Source organism: Vespula pensylvanica, chromosome 25, assembly GCF_014466175.1.
Source record: "Vespula pensylvanica isolate Volc-1 chromosome 25, ASM1446617v1, whole genome shotgun sequence".
NCBI lineage: Eukaryota > Metazoa > Arthropoda > Insecta > Hymenoptera > Vespidae > Vespula > Vespula pensylvanica.
In genome coordinates this window covers 50,254-75,982 of record NC_057709.1, presented here as the reverse complement: position 1 = coordinate 75,982, position 25,729 = coordinate 50,254, and the positions used below count along the sequence as shown (strand labels likewise).

General features: G+C 48.9%; 1 protein-coding gene and 1 long non-coding RNA gene across 3 annotated transcripts in view; both read left to right on the top strand.

Moving 5' to 3' along the window:
* Positions 1 to 16,422, top strand: part of LOC122637270 (voltage-dependent calcium channel gamma-8 subunit-like) — an 83,350-nt gene extending 66,928 nt beyond the window's left edge. The window contains exons 1-2 of one of the 2 annotated variants that reach the window (XR_006329201.1): positions 14,295 to 15,264; positions 15,530 to 16,422. Coding sequence is in view for 1 of the 2 variants with exons in the window: in XM_043829280.1 (XP_043685215.1) it covers positions 15,530 to 15,627 (98 nt within the window). In the remaining variant the exon portion in view is untranslated. Of the gene's footprint in view, positions 1 to 14,294; positions 15,265 to 15,529 lie in introns of those variants that run through there. The other variant, XM_043829280.1, reaches the window with a different exon arrangement.
* On the top strand, positions 1,039 to 3,773 carry LOC122637273. The gene is made up of 3 exons (XR_006329206.1): positions 1,039 to 1,544; positions 1,688 to 1,921; positions 2,012 to 3,773. It is a non-coding gene; the product is annotated as an uncharacterized LOC122637273 (long non-coding RNA).
* Positions 16,423 to 25,729: the final 9,307 nt, after the last annotated feature.

The following is a 25,729-nucleotide window of genomic DNA, read 5'->3' as shown; positions in this document are numbered from 1 at the left end:
GAAGATATACATGCACGAGGATGCGTGTGTGCGCACATATATATGTGTGTGTATATATATATATATATACGTATATATACGTGTATAGATAGATGGGTAGACAGATAGAAATATACGGATATACACATACATATATATATATATACACATTATCCTTAGAAGAGCGCGGTATGGATAGCTCGCCTAAAATGCGCTTCGGCAGCCGCCTCGCCGACTCGTGAATCATTCCGGGAATCGACTTTATTCCATCGGGATTCTCCAAAGTTTCGTGCGATTCTCGGGTCTCGTTAAGAAGATTTTATGAGACGCCGAGGCTGTTCTCTCTCGAACGGCTATACGACTCGACGTCGTCTCGTCGAAGACGAACAGAGTCCCGTCCTCTTCGCCGTCGACCCGGTAGACGAAAGCGGTGCTTCTTCAGGGGTCCTACTCTCCCCCTGCTGCCTGATGAATGGGCACAAGGCCCTCCTTACTTATGCGATGCGTGCCCTCGCCGGCATACATCACTGCCAGCTAACTTTTTTACGGTGCACGATGCGAACAAGAATATGATTACGCGCGTTAACATTCTTGGAATATCATCCGCATGGCCGTCGAGTCCAAGGATCCCTAGGCCATTCGTCTTTCTACGCGAAACGCGCGAGGCCAACGCGGAGGAGAACGCGGAGGAGGACGAGCGAGAGGACGACCGAGAGGACGTTTCGTTCGGTTTTCTTTTCTCGCGTCGACCCGACGCATTACCGCCACAAATCCGATCCGATATCCTCCGTACGAAGAAATCAGTTGTCGTACGTCGAATCGTTTCGACGACAAAAGCCGCCGAGTTGGAACAAGTCAAAGTTGCCTCCCGTCGTCACGAGGTTTCTCAAAGGCAAACGCGCTCGAAAGCCTTCCGAACGAATCTCTCTGCCCTCTCTCTCCCTCCTCGATTCCGTCTATCCGCCCGGTCGTCCGTCCGTCCGTCCGTCCGTCCATCCATCCATCCATCCATCCATCCATCCATCCATCCAACCATCCATCCATCTGTCCCTCTTTATCGTTCGTTCGTCGAAGAGCGAAGGGAAGAGAGACGAGAACGCAGAGGTCCTTTGATCCTCGGCACTCGGTGTCGGCAAACAGGAACTCCGCTGGTGAACGCAGCCACCGCGCTTTAATACCTCATGCAAATTTCAGGAAAAGGGCACCCCCGTTCGCCCTTCCACCACCCCCTCCTCCTCCTTCGACTCCTCACACTCCTGCACAGTGGTGATAGTCCGCTATATTGCTTCCCGAACAAATCGCTATCCGCTTTTCGTCCCCTCGCACCCTCCCACCCTTCTCCTGTCGACTTCTGCAACGAAATTTCGGAATTATTTGCGAACCGTACCGCTCGAGTACCTTCTTCCTTCGGTAGGCGAACTCTTTGTGAAGTCACATCGATCGAAATCGAATCAAGGATGTTGCGATCGGGCAAGTTCATAGAAACAAATCGCTCTCCATATTCCAAGTTACGACGTGGGAGGATTCGATCGGAAACGCCGCACGGGTCCGACGATACTTTAGAGGTATTTTGGCGAGATAGAGGAAGAAACACGTGGACGTGCTAAAGTATCGCGTCGGGTCTTCCTCATCAGCTCTGCGATCTCCCGAAGAAAGCCGGACCTCGTTTCTTCTTCCTCCTTTATTCCCCGTAACATTGTTCTTTCAGGTACCGACTCCCCCGGGGCCGATCTACCGAGCTCGATATACATACAATACGGTGCAATGCGGTATACCGGATCAACCGTGTTACTCGCGCGCGTAAGCGCTTCTCTTTCTCTCGTTCGATCTCTCCCGTATTCCTTCCTCGCCAGTTCATAATCGAGCAACGGAGCTAACCTTGGACGTTGAATTGGATTCGCCAGCTGCTTTGCGTTCAAAGCCACGTTAAAATTTATCGCTCGTAAGTGCGAGAAGAGTATATTTATCATCGTTCTTTATCCGCTACGTTTATAAGATAATATACATTTTTTCTGTTTCGTCCTGCGAATAGAAATTTCTACGGGGGACATTATTGCCGAGATATTCCGGAAAAGAGCAAGGGAAGCCGAGAACTCTTTTGGGAGCGTAAAAGGGAGTACCAAGAGGGCACCAGGAGGATACCGGGAGAGCAACCAGGCGGGTACCGGCCGAGGAAGCATGGAGTCGTCCTTTCCCGGGCAAAGGTACCTTTTTGCCCTGCGAAATGGCCCGGAGAATGTCATCCAATGAGGGTGAAGTAAGGGGAAAACAAGTAAAATAATGATAAAAGGCGGAGCCCACGGCGTGATTTGATTGGTCGAGATATCGCCGGCGTTCGAGTCAACCCGCAAAGAAGAGGGGGATGTCCTCTCTCTCTTTCTCTCTCCTTCCTCCTCCTCCTCTTCTACGACCGTCTTTCCTCTCCCTCTTTCTCTCTCTCTCTCTCTTTCCCTCTTCCTCCACCGCTTCCCTTTACCACACCTTCCTGGGCTCGTTCTTTCCGTCTCTCGTTCTATCTGGCTCCCTCCTCTTTTCCTTCGTACGTACTCGCACACACGTACACGTACACGCTGGAAACTTACTTTATTCTCCTCTCTCCACGGGTCCATGGTCCACGATCGTGTCCTGACTCTGGCAGAAGCATCTTTGCCCCCCACTCTCGGCTTCTTGCCTGTCCTCCGCTGACTTCTTCTTCTCCTTCTTCATTACCTACTCCTTCTGCTGCTGCTTTTGCTTCTTCCTTCGCTCGAAGAGCGTGAATATGTCCAACGTCGCATAAGTATCTACGCCGACCGGTCCTCTATATTTAAGTGAAATATACTCCTACCCCTCCACGAAAGAGAAACGTCAAGCCTAGAAAGAAAAGGAGAAACTGTTTACAAACGACGAAGATGCTTTTACAGTCTTCTTCTTTGGAAGAGCGTGTATTCGAGTAGTACAGGGTCAAAGAAATTATTAGTGACCGTAGCTAAACTGCCGAACCCGTCACGTGTTCCTCGTACCCGGGGGTGCTTCGTTGCGGAAAAGTATATTGACTTGTGATACGCCATCTGTGCGGAGGAAGCACCCTCCTCGCGGCGTTATTGGCAAAATTAATAAGCCCGGCACCACGATCATCTCTCTCTCTCTCTCCTCTCTCTCTCTCCGCAAATGGGAATCAGTTAATTCTGGCTTTACCCCCCGAATCTCGTTGTTGGCGGATTAGAAACGTTTCCAAACGAATGGAAATTGTTTGCTCCCGTCCGACGGTGACGACGAGCTCAATGCGCAGGGGAAAAGCAGGAGAGAGGCTGGAGAGAGGCAAGAGAGAGGCAGGAGAGCTCGTTTGGCTCGCTTTGGCTTTTAAAGAAAGTATCTACTACCGACGATAAATTACGTGAATACGCTAAATTACCGCGACCACGATCGGTCATTATGGCACGTCGAGCGATCGAGCTCTCTTCTCCGTTAAATCACGGTTTTGCTCTCTTACGAGCGCCAAGCTGTAATCTCCCGAGAGTGGATCGATGTAAATTAATGACCGAACGATTATTTCCAAACGTTCCTCGTTAGTGAATTTTTCCAATATAACGAAGCCCCTCGCGAATTTCCGTCGTCAATCGGTCGAGCGATATTGGCCATACATTAGGGACAAGTACACGTTCCTCGAGTAATTATCGTCCTTAGAAACATCTCGGCGACTTTCTACACGACCTATAATTTGGTCGTAGCGCGCGGTAACGCACGTTCCTTCCTTCCACGCGAACCGGTTTCTTTCTTTGTACTTTTACGAAAACATCCAGTCGCGGAGCGACCATCTCTCTCTCTCTCTCTCTCTCTCTCTTATTTTACGTAAGATATATAATAATTTCTAAAGAGCTCTCGCGTCGAGTTAATATTTTTTGAAACGCCTTTAAGCTCGCCCATGTAGCAAGGATAAATTCATATTATGTGGCACAAGTAACGCGCCTCTTTTCCTTATTGTCCGAATCGGGGAGAATTTTTTCATGCGATATAAATGACTGGTTACTTTCGTACGTCTAGACGGTTCGCGTTCGTGTGCGCACGTAAACGGTTCCCAGAGACAGAACGGGGCATCGAAAATTAACGCCACCGCGAATCAAGACGACAATGTGATTCATCAGTTAAATCCGCGTGCATAATCCTTTACACGACGTCCGATCCCGACCGGGATGGACGAGAACGAGGAAGCAAGGGGAGTGAAAGGGAGCTCGCGCTTGCTCCTGTCAACGGGGGTTGCGAATTATAATCACAGTTGTGGTCGATGTGGTTACGGAGGGATGAGAAGGGAGAGAGAGAGAGAGAGAGAGAGAGGGAGAGAGAAGAGATATGAACTACGACGGAGGAGAGCAACGTGGTCCGGTGCGAGTTCTATAGTCGGATACGATCGCGACGACGACGACGTCAACGACGATGACGACGACGACGACGACGACGACGACGACGACGATGACTGTCGACGAAGAGAATTCGGAGGGGTTGAGAAAGGGTGTATTTACCCAACGGCGGTACACACCGGCGCCACGGAGGACGGACCTAGATGGAAATCTGCGGCATTCAGAGGCACTGGCCAAGAAAATTGCCTGACAACATTTCGCACGGCCACCGAATTGCCGTCCATTCTCCCTCATCCCTTCGGCTACCCTACCTTCCTTCCTTCCTTCCTTCTTTCTTCCTTCCTTCCTTCCTTCCTTCCTTCCTTCCTTCCTTCCTTCGTTCCAACGGGAAGCTTCGCGAACACGCGCGAATTTCTGTCTACCGTATGAAGAAAATTAAACCGATCGATTAAATCGAAATAATAAAATGGTCGAAAATCTTTCGACTACCGTGTAAGTGACGTATCCGCTAACGAGAAAGGTCGCACAAAGAAGAAGGATATAGCCCGAATAGGCACGTTCAATTCGGTAAAAGGCTTGGAGGCGTTTCCAATGGGAAGGCCCTAATGACCGCCTCGTGCCGACGATCACCGAATCCCGGCGAAATAAATCCGACTTGATTGAATCATTGTTAAGCGAAACCGCGTTAAATACCCGTGAAATTAAGCCGGACGATCCGTGTTCGGCACGCGATACGATTGGCTCGAGGGTATCGCCTTTAAAGTACCATTAGAGAGGCGCCTCCTTCTCGACCTGCGATTAATGAGTCGTCCACGACAAAGCGTACTGGAAGCCCAGGTATCTTATACGCTTACTTAAGAATCATCGAACCTTCTTCTCCTTTTAGCCTCTAACTTTTTTACCTTCCATTGCCTAAACGTTTTCCTTCGAAAGCCCGTGTCCATCCATCGGGAGTTAATGAGATCGACACCCCGGTAAACGAATACCAACACCGAACTAAATCCACGATGGTATTTGATCTTAAAAGGGACAACGACCCTTCTTAGACCTCTTCGATGTTTCTCTCGAGCTCGTCCAATCTCTTTCCGCTACTATTTTTCTTTCTCTCTCTCTCTCTCTCTCTCGTCTCTTTCTACCTCGTCCAATTCCATCATCCGAGCAACGTGGAGCCTCGTGGGTGGACACGATCGACATTAAGGGTGAGTACCATCGTCGGACATATGGGAGCACCATGTGGTCACCACCGTATCGTTTCGCCGACGAAAGCAAAGGCCGACCCCTCGATGCCACCGCAAGAGAAACCAACAACGATGGGGATAGGAAAAGAAGGCCTCGCAAACTCGAACGGTTCCGACGGCTAAACGCTCGCCGCAATTTGTAGCAATTTGTTAAGTAGCCAGCCAGAACATTACCTATATTGCGTTTACTCTCCCTCGAGCGAACCGGAAGATATACGGGGGCACGTTCAGATTTATCGTCTTTCTCGAACGGAACGAATCTAGCACCGCGAGTCTCGCGAATCCGTCCCGACGCGAACCTCTTACGCGAAAGTCGTACCGAATTACTCGAGATTCTGTGATATATGAGACGAGCAAGAGGAAAGGTTACGGATATTCGATGAGATACAAAATACGATACCCGATTCCATCTATAGTTTATCGAAGCCGAAGAAGAAAAGGAAAAGGATGCGTCGTAAACGACGTACAGAGATTTAACGTTCGCCGAGTTATTTTTAAGCCGATCTTGAACTCTCTTCCAGAGCAGAGGACTCTTTTGCGGCGGTAAGATGCTCTTTGGGGGCGAAGATTCGAGAATAAAGCGGAACGACTTTGGCTTTCCGCGGATGCTTTTAGTCGATGAGTTCGCTTCCCCATATCCCGTTTCGTTTTCCTCTCGTTTCGTACCACCACCGGCAGCATCGTCGTTCTGGCCTAACCCAGCTCGCTCATCCATATGTAACAGTCGCCTGGTATTAATGACAAGGGGAGAGAAGGAGAGAGAGAGAGAGAGAGCGGGAGGGACACGGTGAATTCTTTATGTCGCGGCATCTTTCCTTCCTCCTTCCTACTCGTCTTTCGCTTCCTTTCGCAGACTATTGCGGTTTTATCCTCGTCTTTTCATTATCTGATAAATATAATGGAATTGTTTATCCGCCTTTTGCCCAACGATTACGTCAGAACGTTCCAAACGTCGATTTCCATCGACGTTAGCCTTCCGGCTAACGACCATCGTGCATCGCTGCTCCTCGGATTTGTAAGCACGAGTAAAGAGATACGAAACATTTTTTATTTCGAAAGTCCATCAAGGCACATAGCCATCCCTTCGGAGACGGTCGCTGGACGATTGCCAGTGGCTCGATTCGACGTATACCCACCGTTTAATAGATACATAGTTGTATATGTACTCTCTGTCGTCCAGCATATCGTATAATCGATATTAAACGTGCCTTCGACGATCGTATCGTCGTGCCTCGTCCATATCGAGATAAGAGCGTGCGTATAGCCATTGTGGGCAGAGCGCACAACGGGTCGATCGTTAAAAAATTACCGACATCCGTTTATTGATTATTTTTCGTAGAACTCGAACCGCCTCTTTCCAGGTCAAGTGACGACTTAACGCACGATCGCAACAACGATGATCGATGTCGTCGATTACGACGATCGTTCCGATACGAGAGGACGCGTCCTGCCTCGTTCCTCTCTTCGAAGTCGACGCTAGTCTCCTTACCTCTCACCCGCTCTAAAACGCGCGTTTCAATTTCGCCGGTGTATTTTTAATAGCGTCGACACGACACTCTCGTTAATCGCGCGTTATCTGCCGCGAAGGATCGCCGCGAAGGATCGCCGCGAAGAAAAGAGGAGAACGCCGTGATAAATATTTCGATAAGGATCTAGCGTCCAATTTAGACCGCCCGGATCGCGTTCATCCATCATTTCGAAAGTACTAGCACGGAGTGGCACCGGTGCTTGACGAAAAGCGTGTCGAGCGGGCGCGTTTCTCTCTCAGCTTCCAACATTTCCTCGTAAAAGATCTAAAACGTTCTAAACTACGGTCGCGGAGACGAGCGACGCGAGAAACGGTTGAATACGAGATCGGCACCCTTTGTTATAGCCGTCGTAGACATATGTCAGAATTAGTCACAATGAACGGCGTACGTATAGAAAGCGAACGAGTCTTTCTCTCTCGCTCGCTCAGTAACCCAACCACTTTTTCCGTCGTCCGTAAGTACTTGATAAAGAGCCAGCAATCGGTTAACCTTTTTAAGCACTACACGATGACGGATACTCACCTGCAGCTCGGTGGCACTCCGAGGAGAGCGACAAAGAGATGAAAAGGTCGAGGAAGAGCGGTAGAAGGGATGAAAACGGACGTACGCCCGTTGTCCGTTTCAATGCTACCATCCGTCGACATCAGTTACGGTCTCTCGACTCTCGCGGTCTCCCTTTCAAGGAATTTCTTGTCAGCCTCGGATAATCTTACTACTCTTTTTATTTCGTTGTTCTCTTTTTCTCCCACCTCTTTCTCTTTACTCCTTCGTGCCAAAGAATCGACAGAATTCGAGACATTTTTTTACTTTTTGTTTTCTCTCTTTCCTTTACGCTTCTAATCGAATGATTTTTAACGCCCGTTTCATTCCGTGAACGCGCATAAGGCGGCATTAACGAGTAAGTAGGAACGATTCGATTCGTGCTCGTTGAAAATGGTCCCAGCGCGGCAGTTAGCCCGATGTAAATTGTCTCCTACTCCTCTCCCTTCGTCCTCTTCTCCGCGAACATCGGCCGTACGAATTACGCGTCGACGACGGAAGACCCTATATTCCGAGGCACCGAACCGAACGTTTCGTGCCCTGCGGCTTGGACGAAGAGTGAGAGAGAGAGAGAGAGAGAGAGAGAGAGAGAGAGTCAAGATTCGAACATGTGGCATCATTTGTTACGTGCAAAGTGGGCTTCCCCTTTGAGGCATGGCTTATCCAAGTCCGTTTAAATGCACCCACATACCCGGAAAGCCAAAGGCGTAAAGGAACGAGGAATCGTTGAACCGTGTAAACGCTTCGACGTCTCCTATCGACGGAAATCGAAAATAATCGATGGGAAAAGGGACAAATTCGCAGATGCGCGTCTCTTAGACGTACTCGCTCGCGTAAAGTACGCGCGATCGTTCGATAGGGAGACACTTTTCTCGACTTGGTGGAGAAAGAACTAAGTAGGATCCTAGCCGAGGATCCTACTGTTTCCAACGTGTACGAGCTTAACACCTTGGTAGGGTCCGACAGAATGATTTACATCCGAACGCAGCCGGTGACAGGTCGAGAGATAGGGTCGTCCAGGAAATATCTACCTTGAACGGCGAAAAACGTGCGTGGACTAGGCGAGAGGGTGAGCGGGGGTGGTACCCCATAGGGTTCCCACTTTCCGTGGACATATGGTCAGGCCGTGGCTCGGTCTCGTCGTAACAAAAAAGCGCTACAGAAAGTGCGACAGAAGTTGGGAGTGTCGGTGGGCGATATATCAGGGCTTAAACTGTCCCGTCGTACCAACCATGTCCTACCACCGACTCGTGCTCGGTAGCAACGTGCTTCTAGCGGAGCTCGACCGACCGAATGCTCACCGGCTTGCTTCGCTGCTTGGCTGGCTAGCTGGCTGGCTGGCTGGTGCGCGTATGGCATTGCGTTCGACAGGGGTCCTGGCATTAGTTAATAGGACTACCAGTGTATCGAGGACACACGCTAATACGTTAGAAGGAAGGGATATAACGTTAGGAACGGGACCGATCGACGTCTAACCGAATGCGGTTTCCAATCTGTTACGTTTTTACCGTCTAAGCCTAATACGCTTCGCGCCTGAAATGGTTCGGATAGATTATATCGGGAATTCGGCATCTTTTTTCTCTCTTTCCTCCTTTCTCTCTCTCTCTCTCTCTCTCTCTCTCTCTCTCTCTCTCTCTCTTTCTCCTAAAGAATCGCTCGTAACTACCTGCTGGCATAAATATCGACCGAGTGGCCTCTCCCTTCTCAAAGTCATTTGCGCGCGAAAGCCGAAACGAGAAGAAGCTTACCGTGGGAGTAACTCGACGGCAAAAGTACGTAAAGGCAAAGCTAATCAGAAGAGAGCGGGTCCACTCCGTCGCCAAGGGGAAAACTCGTTACACATTCAACGTGCCACCGAGATTATCATATCCCGGGTCCTTTGACGGCTGTGTATAGCGTATGGATGTATATGTATATACCTACGTGTACCTAGACTCGATCCTCGACGAAAGACTCTCGACGAAATATAAAACTTGAAGAATCTCGGCGCTTACGTCTCTACGACGATCGCTTCGGTTATATCGCGACGGTGACGGCTACGACGACGACGGCGACGGCGACGGCGACGGCGACGCCGACGGTGATGGCGACGACGACGACGGTTCCCGTCGTATCCTCGGCCGGCCAGCTCCTACCATCTCGAGAGCAAAACTTGCCCTCGACGCGCGATGAATAAAAATCGTTTGATGTATCGCTAGGTGCAAATTAATGCATAATCGTCAAACGTAATGAGCTGTCCTGACGATGACGCGAAGAGGCCGAGGTCGGTCCCGTAAAACGTTGTCTCGCTACCCGTCGAGTTTCCTCTCCTACCTTCTCGAAAGTTTGATTATTTTTATAACGACTTGGTACGTCGAGTGCGTCGACGGGAAAGTAACGCGTCGCGCGCTCTGAATTTCTTCCATCTTTCTTCCTTCGGACTTTCCGTGCTACCTTTCGCGTCCCTTTCGGGCCGGAGGGAGGAGGGGAAACGCTTTCATCCGGGCTTAACGTAAGTATCGTTCTAACGACGTTATGTAAATTCCTTACGTCAAATAATTATCAAGCAAGGTACAAAGTCACGAGCTAAGCGAAATATGTTTCTACAAAAGGTGGGCGCCTAAAAAACCGGTCCATCGAGAGCTCCTTCGCTTTCTAATATCTCCGCCAGTCATTAGTCAGAGGGATACACCTGCGTGCACGTACGTCAAAATAATGATCGCGGTGCGTACGTGTCCTTCGAATCGAAACGTCGATCAGGATTCATCGAAGCGTGAGAGGAGTAACTAGACGCGACCCGATGGAACTATGCCTCGCAGTAGATCGTAGCTTTTTCCACGGTGCTTACGCAACCCTTCCTACCGATCTCGGTGATGCTGGATCACGCGGTATCAATTAATTCCATCCATATATCTCGTCGCGACGCATGGAACGTATAGCACGCTCTCTCTCTCTCCCTCTCTCTCTCTCTCTCTCTCTCTCTCTCTCTATCTCTCTCTCTCCGTTTCTCCTTGTCGCGAGCCGACTCGTTTTCTCGGGGACCGGTCGTTCGACAAAACGACGACGGCCACGCTCGTTTTCTATCGCGGCACGTGGCCCGCTGCTAACAACAATAGCGCCAAGTGACTTCCCCGCATCATCATCAATCGCCATGGTCTCTCGCCCTTTCTGACGCACGCCCACCACCCTAGATCACCTCTGCCTAACTTTGAAATACCAAAGGCAAACAAGAGAGGAGCAATGCCAAAAAGCGTTCCTTCCCTTTTGCTCTCTTTCGATCTCTTTCTGCTCGCGAGAAAAACGTGCCTTGGGCGTGTCACTCTCACGCGCTTCTGGACCAAGCGAGCTTCCTCCTCTTATTTTATTGCTTCGGAAATTAATGAGATCGCCGAGCGATACGCCGGATACGCTCCGTCGCGAAAACGATCGGTACACGCGCTGACGTTATCGATACTTGGAACGTTTCTTTATCTCCTAAACGCATCCCTTTTCCGTGCATACGTCGAAACGAAACGAAACGAAACGAAACGAACGGGCGGCGATTCGACGAAAACTAGAGGTACATCTGGCGTGTTATGGTTGCCGCGAAAGTAATCGCCGAGGAATCCGTCGACCAACGGATAAAAACCACGATACTCGGGCTTGATGGATGAAGATCGATGTCGTGTACGCGGCAACGGCTTGCAAAAGCGAGCACACCCACCCTCACGACGGCGGCGACTCGCGCGCGCGCGCTCGACGTCGTTACACACCTCATATCCTTCCCTTCGACTTAATATCCTTCGACGCGCGAGAAAAGCCCCAAGGATGCGAGAGATGGTAAACGCGTCAGGTGCTTCTCGAGGCAGCAAAGCTTGTTACTCGAGTAGCTACTCTATCGGCCGCCTATTTCCTTTCCTTTCGTTTTATTTCGCTGTATTTTTTTATCATGCTTATTTATAAAACTCGTCGAGCCGTAAACGGAATGTTTACGAGCTATTCCTATCCATCGAGAAGAATTGGAATCCGAAAAGATCCAGCGGCTTAGGCCACGGCCGGACCTGTCAGAGAGCGATTATTGATGATACGCATTGATGGCCATCGAGAAAGAGCTGACCGCCGACTTTGCTTGGCTAACGCGAATATAATACCGGCTTCTTCGCCCTATCTTCATAAGGGCGGCCAACAATACAATTTTCATTCTCGGACGAAGGGTAAACGCTTCCGCTCGTTCGCTCTCTCTCTCTCTCTCTCTCTCTCCCTCCCTTCTTGACGTCGCCATCATTTTCCATACGAGTGGGATATTCATTTTGACGAGGCATCGTCGACATTTCCCTCTTCGACGTTATCGTTCTTTCGCGGACACATCGGAGGTAATGGCGTGTGCCCTTTCGAAAGCCCTCCGTCACGGACGATTTTGCCTCGCGGCGACATTATTTATCATTTTCCAGTGAAGTTTCTTCCAGCATGTTTTCTCCTTTCCGGTACCTCTCGTAGAAAGGCTAACGCATTTGCATAGTGTTCCTTTTCGTACATTTCATTTCTTCGGCTTCGTTCCTCGGCCTCTGTGATAACTCGTCTCCAGTTAGGATTATCCCGTATCGTTGGAAATAAGAATGAATAAGTAGGTGGAAGGAGAAACGCGAGCAAACAAAGCTGACGCTAGACACCGCACGTGTGTTTGCCGCTACCCGCGGTGCCCTGCGAGAGGTCCGTCAGGAACGAGATAGGACTCTTCCGCGAACCTTTTCTGCGGCACGGTATCTCTGACGCACGAAGAGCAGAGAGAGAGAGAGAGAGAGGGAGGGAGGGAGAGACTGACCCGTTGCGCAAATCCGTGAAGGGGAAGTCTCGCGATTCGGCATCCCGCCGAAGGGATCGCCCTTGCCACGTGACGTTAGTGTTTGCTGGGTACACAGAGCTCGGTGTTTGGTACACATAGTTCTGGAAGGCACAATGCTCGATGGGTTACCAAAACAGCGGCGCGACGCCAGCATAAGCGATATTTGTGTCAGCATAAAGGGTACCCTCTATAAAGCCACGTTAAAAGAACAACCTTTCAACTCTCTCTCTCTCTCTCCCTTCCTCTCTCTCTCTCTCTCTCTCTCTACTTCTCTCTTTTCTTTCACCCGCGTTCGTCGATTTTCGCGCAAATGTGAGAGCAGTCGAAAGGCAAGACTCGTTGAAGGAATTCAAATGCATACCGAGCAATCGGATTAATCTTCGAATATATACGCGGAGAGACGTCAAGAGTAAGAGCCGCTGCCGTGGGATTAATCGGCATAGATAGTCGTGTAGCGGAAGATTATGATGGCTCAACTAGAGTGCGTCAGCTCCCACGGAGATCCGACGGGAGACAACCCTTCGTACACGGTGAGCCCATTTGTATGCAACTTTGAAAACAGGTAACAATTTTTCCTTTTTAAAAGACGCTTATTATTTAAACTCGTCGTCGATCATTTAAAGTTTCTTTTCGTCGTCGACTTTGACGCGAAAAAGAGGCAGCTGAAAAAATTGGTCGATCATCGACCGCTACGCTAGCCAACAACATCCCGAACGAAGCAAGGATTTCGAGCTAAACGACCGTTGACTAATGTCGCCAAAGACGAAAACGCTTTGCAGCCGGTTCGTACGCCGACGACAGTCGCATTAGCCACAGGACGAGATTACAATGGACCCCTCTGTTTTTCACGCTCGATCGGGGCAACTCGAAGGGAGAGGTAACGCAGCAACCCCCTTGCTTTATCCTTCAGGAGCACCGTATTTGCCGGAGGAGATTTGTGAACTAGTCGCGAATCTACTTTCTACGTGTCAAAAATTTATCGACCACGCTTGGAGATAGCCTCGAAATATTTGCAACCTAGCCAAAGAGATTCTTTTTCTCTTCTCCAAGAAAATAAATAACTCTGATAGAGAGCCGGAGAAAGAGACGGGGGGAGGGGGAAGGGAGAAAGAGAGAGGGAAAGAGACTCTACGAGGCTGGTTTTACACCGTCGGTGTCACGCTAAATCTCCGATGCATTGTTCGCGCCCCTTCTCACCGCCACGATTTTCCATCGGCACCCCTCGGAAGCGCGTCACAGTCAAGCCAACCTCTCTACTCCCCGTTGGACTTTTCGAAACTCATTCCCCTCCGCGCCAGAAAGCATCGGGGGTGATCGCGGAACAAACGTATATATCCGTCGAATCGATTCTACGATAGTTACGCGCTTGGATCCGTTGCGCGCGGAAACAGCTAACTCCTTTTTTATACCACTCGAACGATCCTTTTCTATTCCGCTGATTTCTTGAAAATGCGATCATTTCAGGAAAATACGATCGCGAAAATTCCTCTCCCCGGTCCCGTTTATTTCGAACGGAAAGAATAAATACATAAATAATAACGCTCGCAGGCGATTCGCTCGATTAGCGAAGGCGATTAATAATTAAGATCTTTGGCGCGGGACCCTAAAAAGCCGCGGGCAGTCTCCTCCACCGTCGAGAACAGCGGGTAATGGCAATTTACGCGTCCCGCGGGACCAGATAACTTCATATCTGCTTGCTGATCATTCATTCTCTCAATGGCCATGATATTGCCAAATTGAATTAGATAAGCGAAGGCATGTATCTTGCGCGTACGTGCCTGGACGCAAAAGAATACGTCTCTCTCTCTCTCTCTCTCTCTCTCTCTCTCTCTCTCTCTCTCTTCTCTTCTATATGTGACGTCTCCTATATTATTCCCGATACTTTTCCGACGTCGTTCGCGAACGATTTTCCTTTCGCTCTAATTAACGAAGTTTAAGGGAGCTAATTACAGAGGCGAGCTTCGATCCGCTAACTTACGATCCGGCTAAACTAAACCATAACGGATAAAAGTAAGATAAGAAAAATTCGACACTCGGATAAACAACGCAAAGACGAAGTAGTTCTGTGCGCAGTCACGTTTATCGTTAGTGAATTCCATCGAGGCTCGTTGGCGGAGACGTGAGGGCGGGTAAACGGTGGTGTTTCGTTACCACTGATGGCGGATCGGTGCCACGTGGCCGAGATTAATGTGTTTTGATTTTTGGACTTTGTATTATAACCGTCGTAAGCCTACCCCGTCATCGCATACGAACGTTCTCGCACGGCATGGTGCCTCGTCCTGACGTACTCCACGTGGTGCTAGCTCGCGTTATTCTTCTCTCGTGAATCCTCTAGAATCCTCCTGGAAAATCGCATCGATCTTTCTGACACGCGACGGATATTTACCGTGGAAATATTTGAAAAAAAAAATGATGCGATTCCTTTCGCGAACAGCGAAAGTTTCCGAGTCGTAAGGGTTTAGAAGAAAGGAGAAAAGGACGGGTTGCTTGCTATACGCGTCGTTTCAATTTATCTCCCGTTTTTTAACGTTTCAATTTAATTAACGACACTCGAGCGAGCTAACGTCGGTCGCATGGACGATGGGAGTGGGAGACGACCCGATTAATTCCTTTGTCGCCTATCCGCCGTTGAAATAACAAACCTCTTCGACGGACGGGAGTCGAGAGGATACAAGGACGATAAAATCACGAGGGTTCACGGGATAAAAAGGCGGCTCGAGGAGGATGAGGAACGAGGAGGGTGGCGACGGGCAGAGAGGAAACGATGATCGAGAATGGAAGAGTGGAGTAGGGACGGTTTGTGGACCTCCGACACTCTCTCCCCCGCCTTCATTTTCCAGGTTCGCGAAAGCCGACGGAGAGAGGAATAGCAATTAAAAGTATCTGGTACAATCTTCGTTAAACTTCTTCTTCCTCGGTCCTCGTCGGTGGCGGAGAGACTGGCGTTATTAAAAGGTGCACTCGGAGATGCGAAGGACGATCTCGCGCGGTCGAAACTATCGAAACTATCGAAGATTTACAATCTTCGTTACTTCCTCTCTTCGCTCGTTTTGACCTTTTCTATCGGAGAAATTTCTTAAATATATATATTTTTCCTTCTCGCAGGACAAAACGCAGAAAAGAATCTAATAACGCGAAGAGGAGATCCAGTTTCGCCATTATTCCGTCGACTCTCGAAATACGGGAGTGAGAGCCTTGGATGAGGACGAAAAGGAGGATAAGAGGAGAAAGAGGATGAGGGAAGTAGAAGGTCTGTAGTCTCCTGTCGGGAGCAAAACGTCACGAAGGAAGCCCCGGTTTATCGAGAATTTTGAGAATGGTAATGTAGAGGGTAAGAGAGCCGAATTCGCAGACGGAGGAAAGAGGAAGGCGCAGAGTCGTGGGAAGAGGAAAGGGAAGAAGCGGAAAGGTAAGAAAGGGAGAACTTCTCCGGGTCTCTCCAAGTAATCCTGCTGCCGGTAGAGGAGAGGGAAGAAGGTAGGAGAATATAGGATGAAAATACCTGGAGTTAGAGAGGTCTTACTCGACTCACCCTCGCGCTTTCTCTCTCTCTCTCTCGCTCTCTCGTCACCATCTCCGACCAGGCTTTCTCGTACCGCACAGCACACGCCAGTTGGTCCCAAATAAGACAAAAGTCATCATATAATTCCACGGCTAATACTCGGCTCGCATTAATTTCTCGCGAGCTTTGCCCAACTTCTTTTCGAATTTCTTTCGAGGAAAAGTTGTATCAACGAATACCACCTTCTAACGTTTCTGACTTTAACTTGTACGCAAAGAAACCACTCGATAGGAGGGAAAACTTTGACTAACTGTGGAAAATTACCAACGATAGGATTACTCGAACGATTACGCGAGATATTCAATTGCGTCGCAGTTGTCGAGAACGGCTTCCACATTTACGATTGACAATCGTAAGGCACATGATGCGGCTCGATTATTCTAATTCTAATCTAATTTCTAATGGATCGCATCTCTTTTATCGTTGTTCGTTGTTCGCTCTTCTTTGTTCGTTGTTCGCTCTTCTTTGTTCGTTGTTCGCTGCTCTTTGTTGTTTCTTGTTTATTGTTCGTTGCATAATAAAATTTTAAGGGCGTTTTTCGCTATATAAATATACGCATTTAACCTATATATATATATATATATATATATATATATATATATATATCTACATCTATAAACGCATCGTAAAATAAGCTATAGAAATTATCCTACGATAATTATATATATATATATATATATATATATATATATATATTATATATCTCTAAAGAAGGAACGTTAACCTAATCGTAAAATTATCATAAATTAATCTTAATACGTAAAAGCCGAAAAGAGAAACTTACGTCTTACGTGTATTCCCTCCGACGGTCGGATCGTCTTTGACCGCGGACTTTCCAATGTAATACCACGAATGACTTTGAAGAAACTAACAAAGTCAAATACAAAGATCGAACGTGTTCTAAGTTGTTATCAAAACGGAACAATAAAGATCAACAATCGAAACAATATCATTACATTCCGGTAACATAACAATATTATCTTGTTTACAAAGAAGCGGTATAGACGAACAAAGAGAGACAGAGAGAAAGAGAGAGGGAGAGTGAGAGAGAAAAAGAGAGAAGTGGAAAGCCGGCAAGCGAGAGAAAAAAAAGAAATGAAAAAACGAATGTCGATGAAAAGGCGAGGTTTGACTCGACGGTGCTCTCTTCTCGAAGAGGAGGAGTAGAAGAAGAAGGAGGAGGAGGAGGAGGAGGAGGAGGAGGAGGAGAGGGTGCTTCGAGAGCACGACGAAGAATTCCGTCACGATCTCGTCCACGTTCGCTTTGTCCTCGGCTTTGATTTCTTCTCTTCTTGTTCCTCCTCTGCCTACGAACAAGAAGAGAGTAAAGAAGAGAGCGAGAGAGAGAAAGTCCACGGAGAGATGCAGACAAAGAGCGGAGGGAGGAGAAAGAGAGTGAGAGGGTTCGAGAGAGAGAGAGAGAGGGTTCGCTCGGTTCAGTACCGGGAGAGTGAGCGATATTTACATGCGATTTGCATACTAGTTGATCCCTATTGCTTCCATCTCCAACGAGCCAGCAGGGGCGGCAGACCTACGCCCGAACCCTCCGTCACGGTTCGTCCTCTTCCTCTTCCTCTTCCTCTCGTTTCGCGATTCTACGAGTATCTATATCTCGCGTTCTCTCTCTTTCTCTCTCTCTCTCTCTCTCTCTCTCTCTCTGCATCTCTTTCCGAGTAGTCTCCGAGTACACCACGTACATTTCGCGCGCTTCTGGCAGAAACGCGTAAGCGAACCCCTTAACTACTAAAGCGAATCCGAGAGAGCGAGCTTCGACGTTCTTCGAATCCTCCTGCTCGTTATCGTGACCCTTAACGAAGTGTCCTGTAGATCCCTCTGCTTCTCCTACTCTCACGTAACTATCGCCGTGTGCGAGTACACGCGTCGACGGCGCATCGTCGACGCATCGTCGCTATATGCTTCGGAGGATTCGAGGGAAAGAAAAAGGAAAAGAAAAAACATCGAAGAGATAACGCGACGACAATACTGCACTCTATAGATATGCCAGAAGAAACACGGCTAAAGCTTTCGGATTTCGGTAACAGGCTTCGCGGATTTAACAGAGTTGGCAGACCAACGTAATCGGGTCATACAAATGTAGCCGGCTAATTGCAGATAGGCGGACCGGATTGTCTTACACGTTAAAGACACCGTGGAAAGGTAAGGCGCCAGAGGATATTTTGGTACTTGATGGACGGAAAGAGAGGACAGAACGGAGTTTCCTATCTTGGGAACCGAATGGATAAGGGTAAATTAGTCGGAATAATCAAGGTAACAGCGAAGAAAGAGGAGGAGGAGAGAGTGAGAGAGTTTCTTTTCCATGGAGCAAAATCCCGACTACGAGTGTTATGCAAACGAAGATGTAAAATAGCCGAGCATACAGGTTTATATAAATATCGAAAGGAAGTCGTCGTCGAAGCGACGAAAGGAGTGGGTGGGAAAGTTTGAAGGAAACCGCGCGTGTCCTGGTCCATCCATTCTCGGATGGCTACCGAGAGAAGAGCCGATTGATATCTGAGCCTCGTGCCACGGCGTCTAATTAACTCCGTGACTGGCTGACCCCACATGACCCGTGGCTCGTTGCATGCTCGTACGGTGCGCTCGTGTGCACAGCCGCACACGTGAACTTTTCTCCCTCTTTCTCTCTCTCTCTCTCTCTCTTTCTCTGCCTTCGTGCCTCAACCGTACACACGTGTTGCATTGGCTCGCACACCTAACGGATCGCTCTCTTTCATCGCGAATAGAGACATCATCGTACCGCCGAGCCGTTCCCCGCGCGTTAACCTTAACGCTGCTGCTTCCTTAAGGACGAGCCTTTCTCGTCACCTCGAGCATCACGCTCTTACGATACTCCTTTCGTTTTTGACGCGAGCCATCGTTTCGTTATTTTTTCCCGCTGACAAATCTCAGAGCCGTAACTTTCAGCCGCGCGAAAAATAATCGATCCGATTGAATTCGTAATCGGTACGTTCTCTCTGCCTTTTTCTCCTTCTTTCGGTGTATCGTTAATTAAAACGAACGAACGGGTTAATTTTATGCGGGTGGCGAGTCCCGCTCGGTATGCACGGCTTTCCCATTACGGCAATGGCTCCTTCTCCCCTTTTAGTCGGCACGCTCGTCGTCCGTTGCTGTCACAAACGATCATGCTCTCCAATCGTGTTATCGTCTTGTCGGCGATTCGTTCTACTTCAAAATCTAAAAGTAGAAATGTATCGTACAAATACAACAAACGATAAAGGGAAAAGCAATGGGAAGGTAACGAGTTCTTTAAAAATGCGTTCGCGATCTAACCGCATGTCCGTATAAAAATGTTCCAACGTGGGTGGAGAGAGAGAGAGAGAGAGAGAGAGAGAGCAATTGGAAAATTTTGAAAGCGCTACGTGACGAGGAGAACGGTGGTAGCTCCAGGGTGAAACCAGCGTGGTACGCAGGGTGTGGCGCGTGAGAGCTAGCTCACCTGAAACAACACAACGTTTTCAGATCGCTGATCCCATAAGCGTCCACGTTTGATCCCTCCGTTCGTTGTTTTGCGAGCGCATTCGCTGCTTGCCTTCCGGTTAATTCGCGAAAAACTACACCGACGTACTTGGACTCGGCGAGGATCCTCGCGCTGTATCAACCAATACTGACCGTGTTACCGGACGAAACAATAGAGAAAGTAAACGTTCTTCTCAAAAGCAAAGTTTCTTCTCTGTACCGGTAAAGTATCCCTGGTACAGGTAAAGTTTCGATCCCAAATACTCGTCCCACGAGCGGTGCGAAAAAATCCCTGAGAGAAGGTGCGAGAGAAGGGTGAGAGCGCGACCGTAGGGCGAGGGCTAGCGAGTCGCGTACAATGCTGGAGATATATCGTGGCATAATATGCAAAGCGGATCGGCCGTACCCGGCGGGGGGTGAAAGCAGGAGCCAAGGGGTGATTAGCGGGACAAAAGCCGACGCCGCTACAAGTGGAACCAAATTGGTAGAAAATTGATAATCAACCGCCAATATCAACCTCCATCGGGAGGCATGGCTCGGTGTACGTTCGGCCAGAAGCGAGAGAAGTCGGAGGGTAAAAAAGCGCGTATAACGGGGGAAGGGAGAACAAAACACGCGCGCGCGCGCGCGCGTTCGTCCCTTCGCCCTGCGCCGCTCGTTTTACAAGAGGAAAAGCATTTATCCCTTTCGATCGGCAGGATGTAAAAATGAGAAGAGAGAAGGCAGAGCAAAAAAATGGAAAACGTTATGGTTGAAAGAACGTCGGCTGGGTGTATCCGAATGGGTAGGTATCGGGGTGTCGCATCTATCCGAAAAGTTCATCCTTCGAAAGGGCTCCACTAAAAGAGTTTTCTCTAGAATGCGCGAGCTAAGTTCAGAAACGACGTGGCAAGTGTGTAATCGAAAGAATCGTAGAGCACTTTTCTCATGCAAATACGGCCCGACGCTGCTCGCAGGGAGATACGAGTAACTTTTTCTTTGGTCTGCTTAAAACTTCAAACTTAGGTCCCTTTTAAATTTAAATGCTTTCTCCTCCCCCACCGCCCTTCCATGGCTGACTCCATGTGTTCCGCTTCTTCGGGGTGACTCGCCGAGGTGAACCGGATCGACGACGAAGAATAGCGGAAAATAATAAAGCGACTCCGCTGACAAATTGACGGCTGAACTTTCGAACGGGAGATGCGCAACGTATTCTCCTCTCTCCTTCTTATCTTCTAACGGGAAGCGATACGAACGTCTACGCGTTACGTGCGCGCCGACGAGGAAAAAGGAAGAAGATAGCGAAAAGTAAAGAGAAAGAAACGCGCGAGTGTCCGATTCCGTGCGAGTGCCGTTCGATCGAACGTCACGGGGAGTTATTAAAATGTAAATATAAATCGGCAGGCCGCGTGTAAGCCAACGTGTCCCGTTAAGCCGCGATGCCGCGCCGTTCGCTGAACCGTAGTCTCGAATATGCACGAAAGTGCGAGGACGTTCGGAAACGCAGCATCGATAAAAATCCAATCGAATTTCTTTTTCGAAATCGCTTAAGTACATCTCAGGAACAAGCGCGTTTTCATGATAATAACGTGATATAAAACCGAGAGAAAGGGAAAGAGCCGCGCGACGGTATTTTTCTCGGCTCGTTGAGATCAAGAGTCAAAGGGATCCAACGACGATCGTAATAATCGAAAAGACGTTCGGGATCGTCTTCGACGAAGCTGTTGGAAATAAAAATTTCTCGACATTCTGCTTCTGTTTTTTACGAGGAGCCTCATAAATTTATGCTCAGGGATCGAACTCACCCTGCGAGTGCGCCTTACTCTCCCCGTACCACGTACCGTGTTCCGCGTCGCAGATTTATGGACTTATAGATTCTTCCTGCTTCCTGCGACTTTCTCCGGATTCCACGAGGAGCTGGAATACATATAATCCTGAACAGCAGACAACTCTCTTTCTCGTGCTCTTTCGCGATATTTCTCCTCCGAGTGTCGTCGTTTTTGCTTTCGAATTACTATGCGGAAAACAGAAAGAAGTGGAATCTGCTTGGACCAGATAAATTTTATAAAAGAAGAGAGTACGAAAAGTCGGCGTGATCGGAAAGGAGACAGATACATCCGTTAAGAGCAAGCTCTCGCAGGATATGACAGTAATCGCAAACGGTTCCTTCCACGACTGCGATTTCATTCTTCGACTCTTCCTTCTCAATCTTCCCCCGTCTTCGCTCTTCGGCAAGGGGTCTTTTCCTTCTTCTGCTCTCCTCTCTCTCTCTCGCTCTCTCTCTCTCTCTCTCTCTCTCTCTCTTTCTCTCTGTCGTTCACTCTGCGCGCCAGCGGCCGCGATAGCTCATAAATATTCAATGGCCACGCGGCCAAGATAAACTAATTAAAACTTAGATCTCGGTAGTCACTTTAGATTTTTACTTACACAAGAAGCATTTCAGCGACGGCTGCCCGCCACGAAAAAAGAGAGGAAAAAGATGGAGGGAGCGAGAAAAAAAGAGAAAGAAGGAGAAAAAAAAAGAAAAGTCCATACTGCCAACCGCGAATCCGATTGGACTCTTCCCCTCGCACCAAAAGATTCGCGACCGGGGTTTCGAAGCAAAAGAAGACGCAAAGAAGAAAGCTTTACTCTGTACTTCTCATTAAGGAAACCACGTTTTCTTTCCTCTCGTCCTTCTTTTGTTCCGGACCCAAGGCCCTTCCCTTCGTCGTCGTCGTCGTCGTCGTCGCGAAATCAGTATCCTTTTTCTCTTCGAGCTTCGAGCGCATCCTCGAACCATAACGGGTGTCCTCGAATCAAACGTATCGAATCTCGTAGCTATGTATGTACTTTAGGAGGAGCGACGGATCTCGGTAACATTCTTCCGCGAAGGAGAACAAAATCTCCGTCCTCTCGTTGGCAAGATTGTCGAGAGTCACAATTCGTTCGCCCTTTTCCTCGTCCCCCGTATTTTAATTCGTCGTTCGTGTTTTCGCGTACTCTCCTCCTCGCCTTTCTCTCTTTCTCTCTCTCACGACTTTCGTCTGGCAACTTACTTTTTTTCCTCCGTACCCTAGGCCAGGTTTACTTAAGATATTAAAGCACCCACCCTCTTTCCTCCTTCCCTCTTTTCTCGGAATCGTACTCTTCCTCTTTTCTTTCTTCGACTCCTTCCAAGGCAAAACTCTCCGGGGAATTCGGTGCAGCTATGCCTTAATTTGTAAGCGGATTTTTGCACTAATCAGCGAATTTAAGGAAGCAAACGGGGGTGAGGGAGCACGTAACCGCTCAAAGACGAGAGAGGTGTGGCCGAGGAAGAAGAAAGTCATTTGAATTTATTTTAATTATACTAACGAACAAGGTACTGGAAGGAAGGCCTAACGAATTATTTGCTCGAATATGATTGCGCGGAATTTCTAACGAACGTTCGGCCGATCTTACTTGTCGTCGTAAGTTGTCTCAATTCGTAACCATTAAGATGGTCGATTTTTCGCGTATGGGGCAAGGCAACAAAAGGGTCGCAGGATGACGAATAGATCGTCCGAGATTTCGTCTGGATCTCTCGCAGGAGACTAGCGTGACCATCGAATTCACGCCTACGACGTGGCCCCGAGGGTGCATCGTTGGCTTCGTTGCTCCGATCCCGCGAGTCGTCGAAAATCCCAAAAATCTCTCTCTCTCTCTCTCTCTCTCTCTCTCTCTCTCTCCTACCTATCCCGAACTACTTGGCTCTGGCGTAAAAGCCGAAAGCGATCGAGGGGGAAAGAGATCCGCCGAAACGGCGACGATAGTTCGCGAGCATCGATCAGCACGTTTCGTTTACGCCGCGTGCAAAGTCGTTATCGTCTTTCGCGATCTGGGAGGAGGAGGCCACCTCCCCCCGGCCCCGTCGTGACCGCAAGCAGCAAAGTGGCAGAGCGACTGCGGAGGGAACCGAATGCCGTTCCGTGGCACGCGGAACACGGAACATCCGTTTTAGTAATGAGCTTACTTTAAGGCCGCGCACACAGCCCAGTCACCCCTCACGGCCACCTTTAGCTCGCGCGTGGGATCCGTACGCGCGATGGAGATCGGTAATTAATCATTTAGGAAGCCTCGGAGTGCCGGGGCTAGGCCCTTCGCTCTTCGCCCTTCGCTCTTCGCCCTTCGCCCTTAGCCCTTCGCCCTTTACGCAAGCATACGAAAGGCGTACGTGCGCGCGGGCGCACCTCCGTGTGTTTATACACATATATATGCGCGTAGAACGCTCGGCCGAGGAAACGCCAAATGGCCAACCGGGACTGAGATTGGCCCCGGCCACGAACGCGCTGTTCCGGCTTACTTGGAACTGGGGCTTCCTTTACATACGTACCACCTTCCTCGCACCGGCGTAGGATCGAGGGACGCCCTACGAGGGTCTCTCCGTTGCTCCAAAATAAATTCCTCGAACGGACTCGAGATAAACTTTTCGCGATCTCCCTGCGGTCCCCCTCGATATATTTCTAAAAGAGATATTTCCGATCGGAAAGATGTAGATGTTCGACCTATCGGATCTATATATGCCTCGCTCGATCGCACGGTGCCGAAATCTGCGAGAAGGAAGAAGGAAGAAGGAAGGATCGGAGATGAGAATTTGATCGGAGATAGAAAGGGACGTTTGAAGGAAAAAGAAAACTTTACTACTTACGACGTTGAAAGCGGACTGCGTAATACGAAAGTACGTACGTAAACCGTGTATCCTACGTATGTTCTACTCGTTATCACGATCTCGACCCCGTTTGATATAACAGTCACTGTGACGACTATCGTCTTCCGACACGCAAGGCCGCTGCGGGGTTTTACACAACCGCAAGGACCTCTATGAAATTGTTACAATAGGCGAGGTAACTAATGGCGATGGCGATAACGACGATTGGTAAGTGCCAGCGTCAAGCGTAAAAACGTTAGAGTCGGAAAAGGAAAAATCGATCGGTGGCCACGACGACGGCGACGGCGACGACGACGACGACGACGAAGGAAAAGAAAAAAGAAAATTCGTTGCGAATAAAGGCTCGCAAAGTCGCTTTTAAATGGCAAAAGGATTAAGGAAGAGGACAGGAGGGCAAGATGATTTTGCGAAAGAGCGGAGAAAAAGGACGAGGGGAAGGACGAGGTTTGGACGTCGAGGAGGACAGGATCCATAAACGTCGAGCTTCCGATCCAGAACAGTTAGGAGGTGCTAACGAGTGTTCCCTCGTGCTCGAGCGATCCTTCGAATCCGAACGTTGTCCCTGGGGCTGCCATTACCGTTGCTTTCTCCGTCTCCGCCATTATCCGCTACGAGTACACCCTCGCTCTCTCGCGACCCACCCCCGATTCGGGGCCACCCCGGAATCACGACCCTCCTCGTTAACCTCGAAACGATCCTTTCGTGGCTTTCCCGCTCTCTCTCTCTCTCTCTCTCTCTCTCTCTCTCTCTCTCCCTCGCTTCCATTTTTTCTCTTTGCTCCTCCCTCTCCCCCATCCTCCTTTGGTCTTGTCGACACGTTCGTCGCGCAAATAAAAGATACACAAACGTTTTCTTCTACCAGTAGACGCTTCGTTTTCTCTACAAATTCCTTCTTTTGCAAATTCACGCTGTGCTGCGGGCAAGATTAAATCTACGACCTTCTTTTCCCGAAGAAAAGAAATCGGAAAAGTTCGGTAGCGGAACGAAACGTAGCGCGGAAACATAATTTTATAATAACCATAATTAGATTTTCTAATTGGCGCACGGCCGAGACGGCGTAAAAGCGTTTCCCACAGCGCTCATAAAAAATGCGTGCGCGCGAAGCTATCGGTAAATATAGAGTAAATTGCTTGGACTTTGCGATGCAATTCTAGCACGTACGCCAAGCCCTCCTAATAGCTGACCATCGAATTCGGAAAATTATGAAATTGTTCTTTTCCGTTTGTCTTTTCTCGACGGCGCTCGACGAGAAAAAGCACTTTTTCCTTTCCAAAGATGACTTTGCGCTAAACGCACCAACGAGATATGCCGACGATTTTACAAGGCTCCATCTCTCCATCGAGTTTCCCACTTGCAAAAACAAACCGGTCTTGTTTTCACGCGGTGATCGGTCCACCGTGAATCGCCGCATCGCCAACCAACCCCCGCTAACGTACCTCGTGTTTTTGTAAGTAGAGAAACAACAGTTTCGTCCTACTCGTACGAGCTCGAACATTATTTTACCGTATTGGAGCAAAAATACGTGTTCCATCCAGAACGAAAAATACCTTTCGAAAAGTGCATTTTTCCTAACGACATTTAATAACGTTTCGAGAAATGCGAGAAAAACAAATCGTCCGAT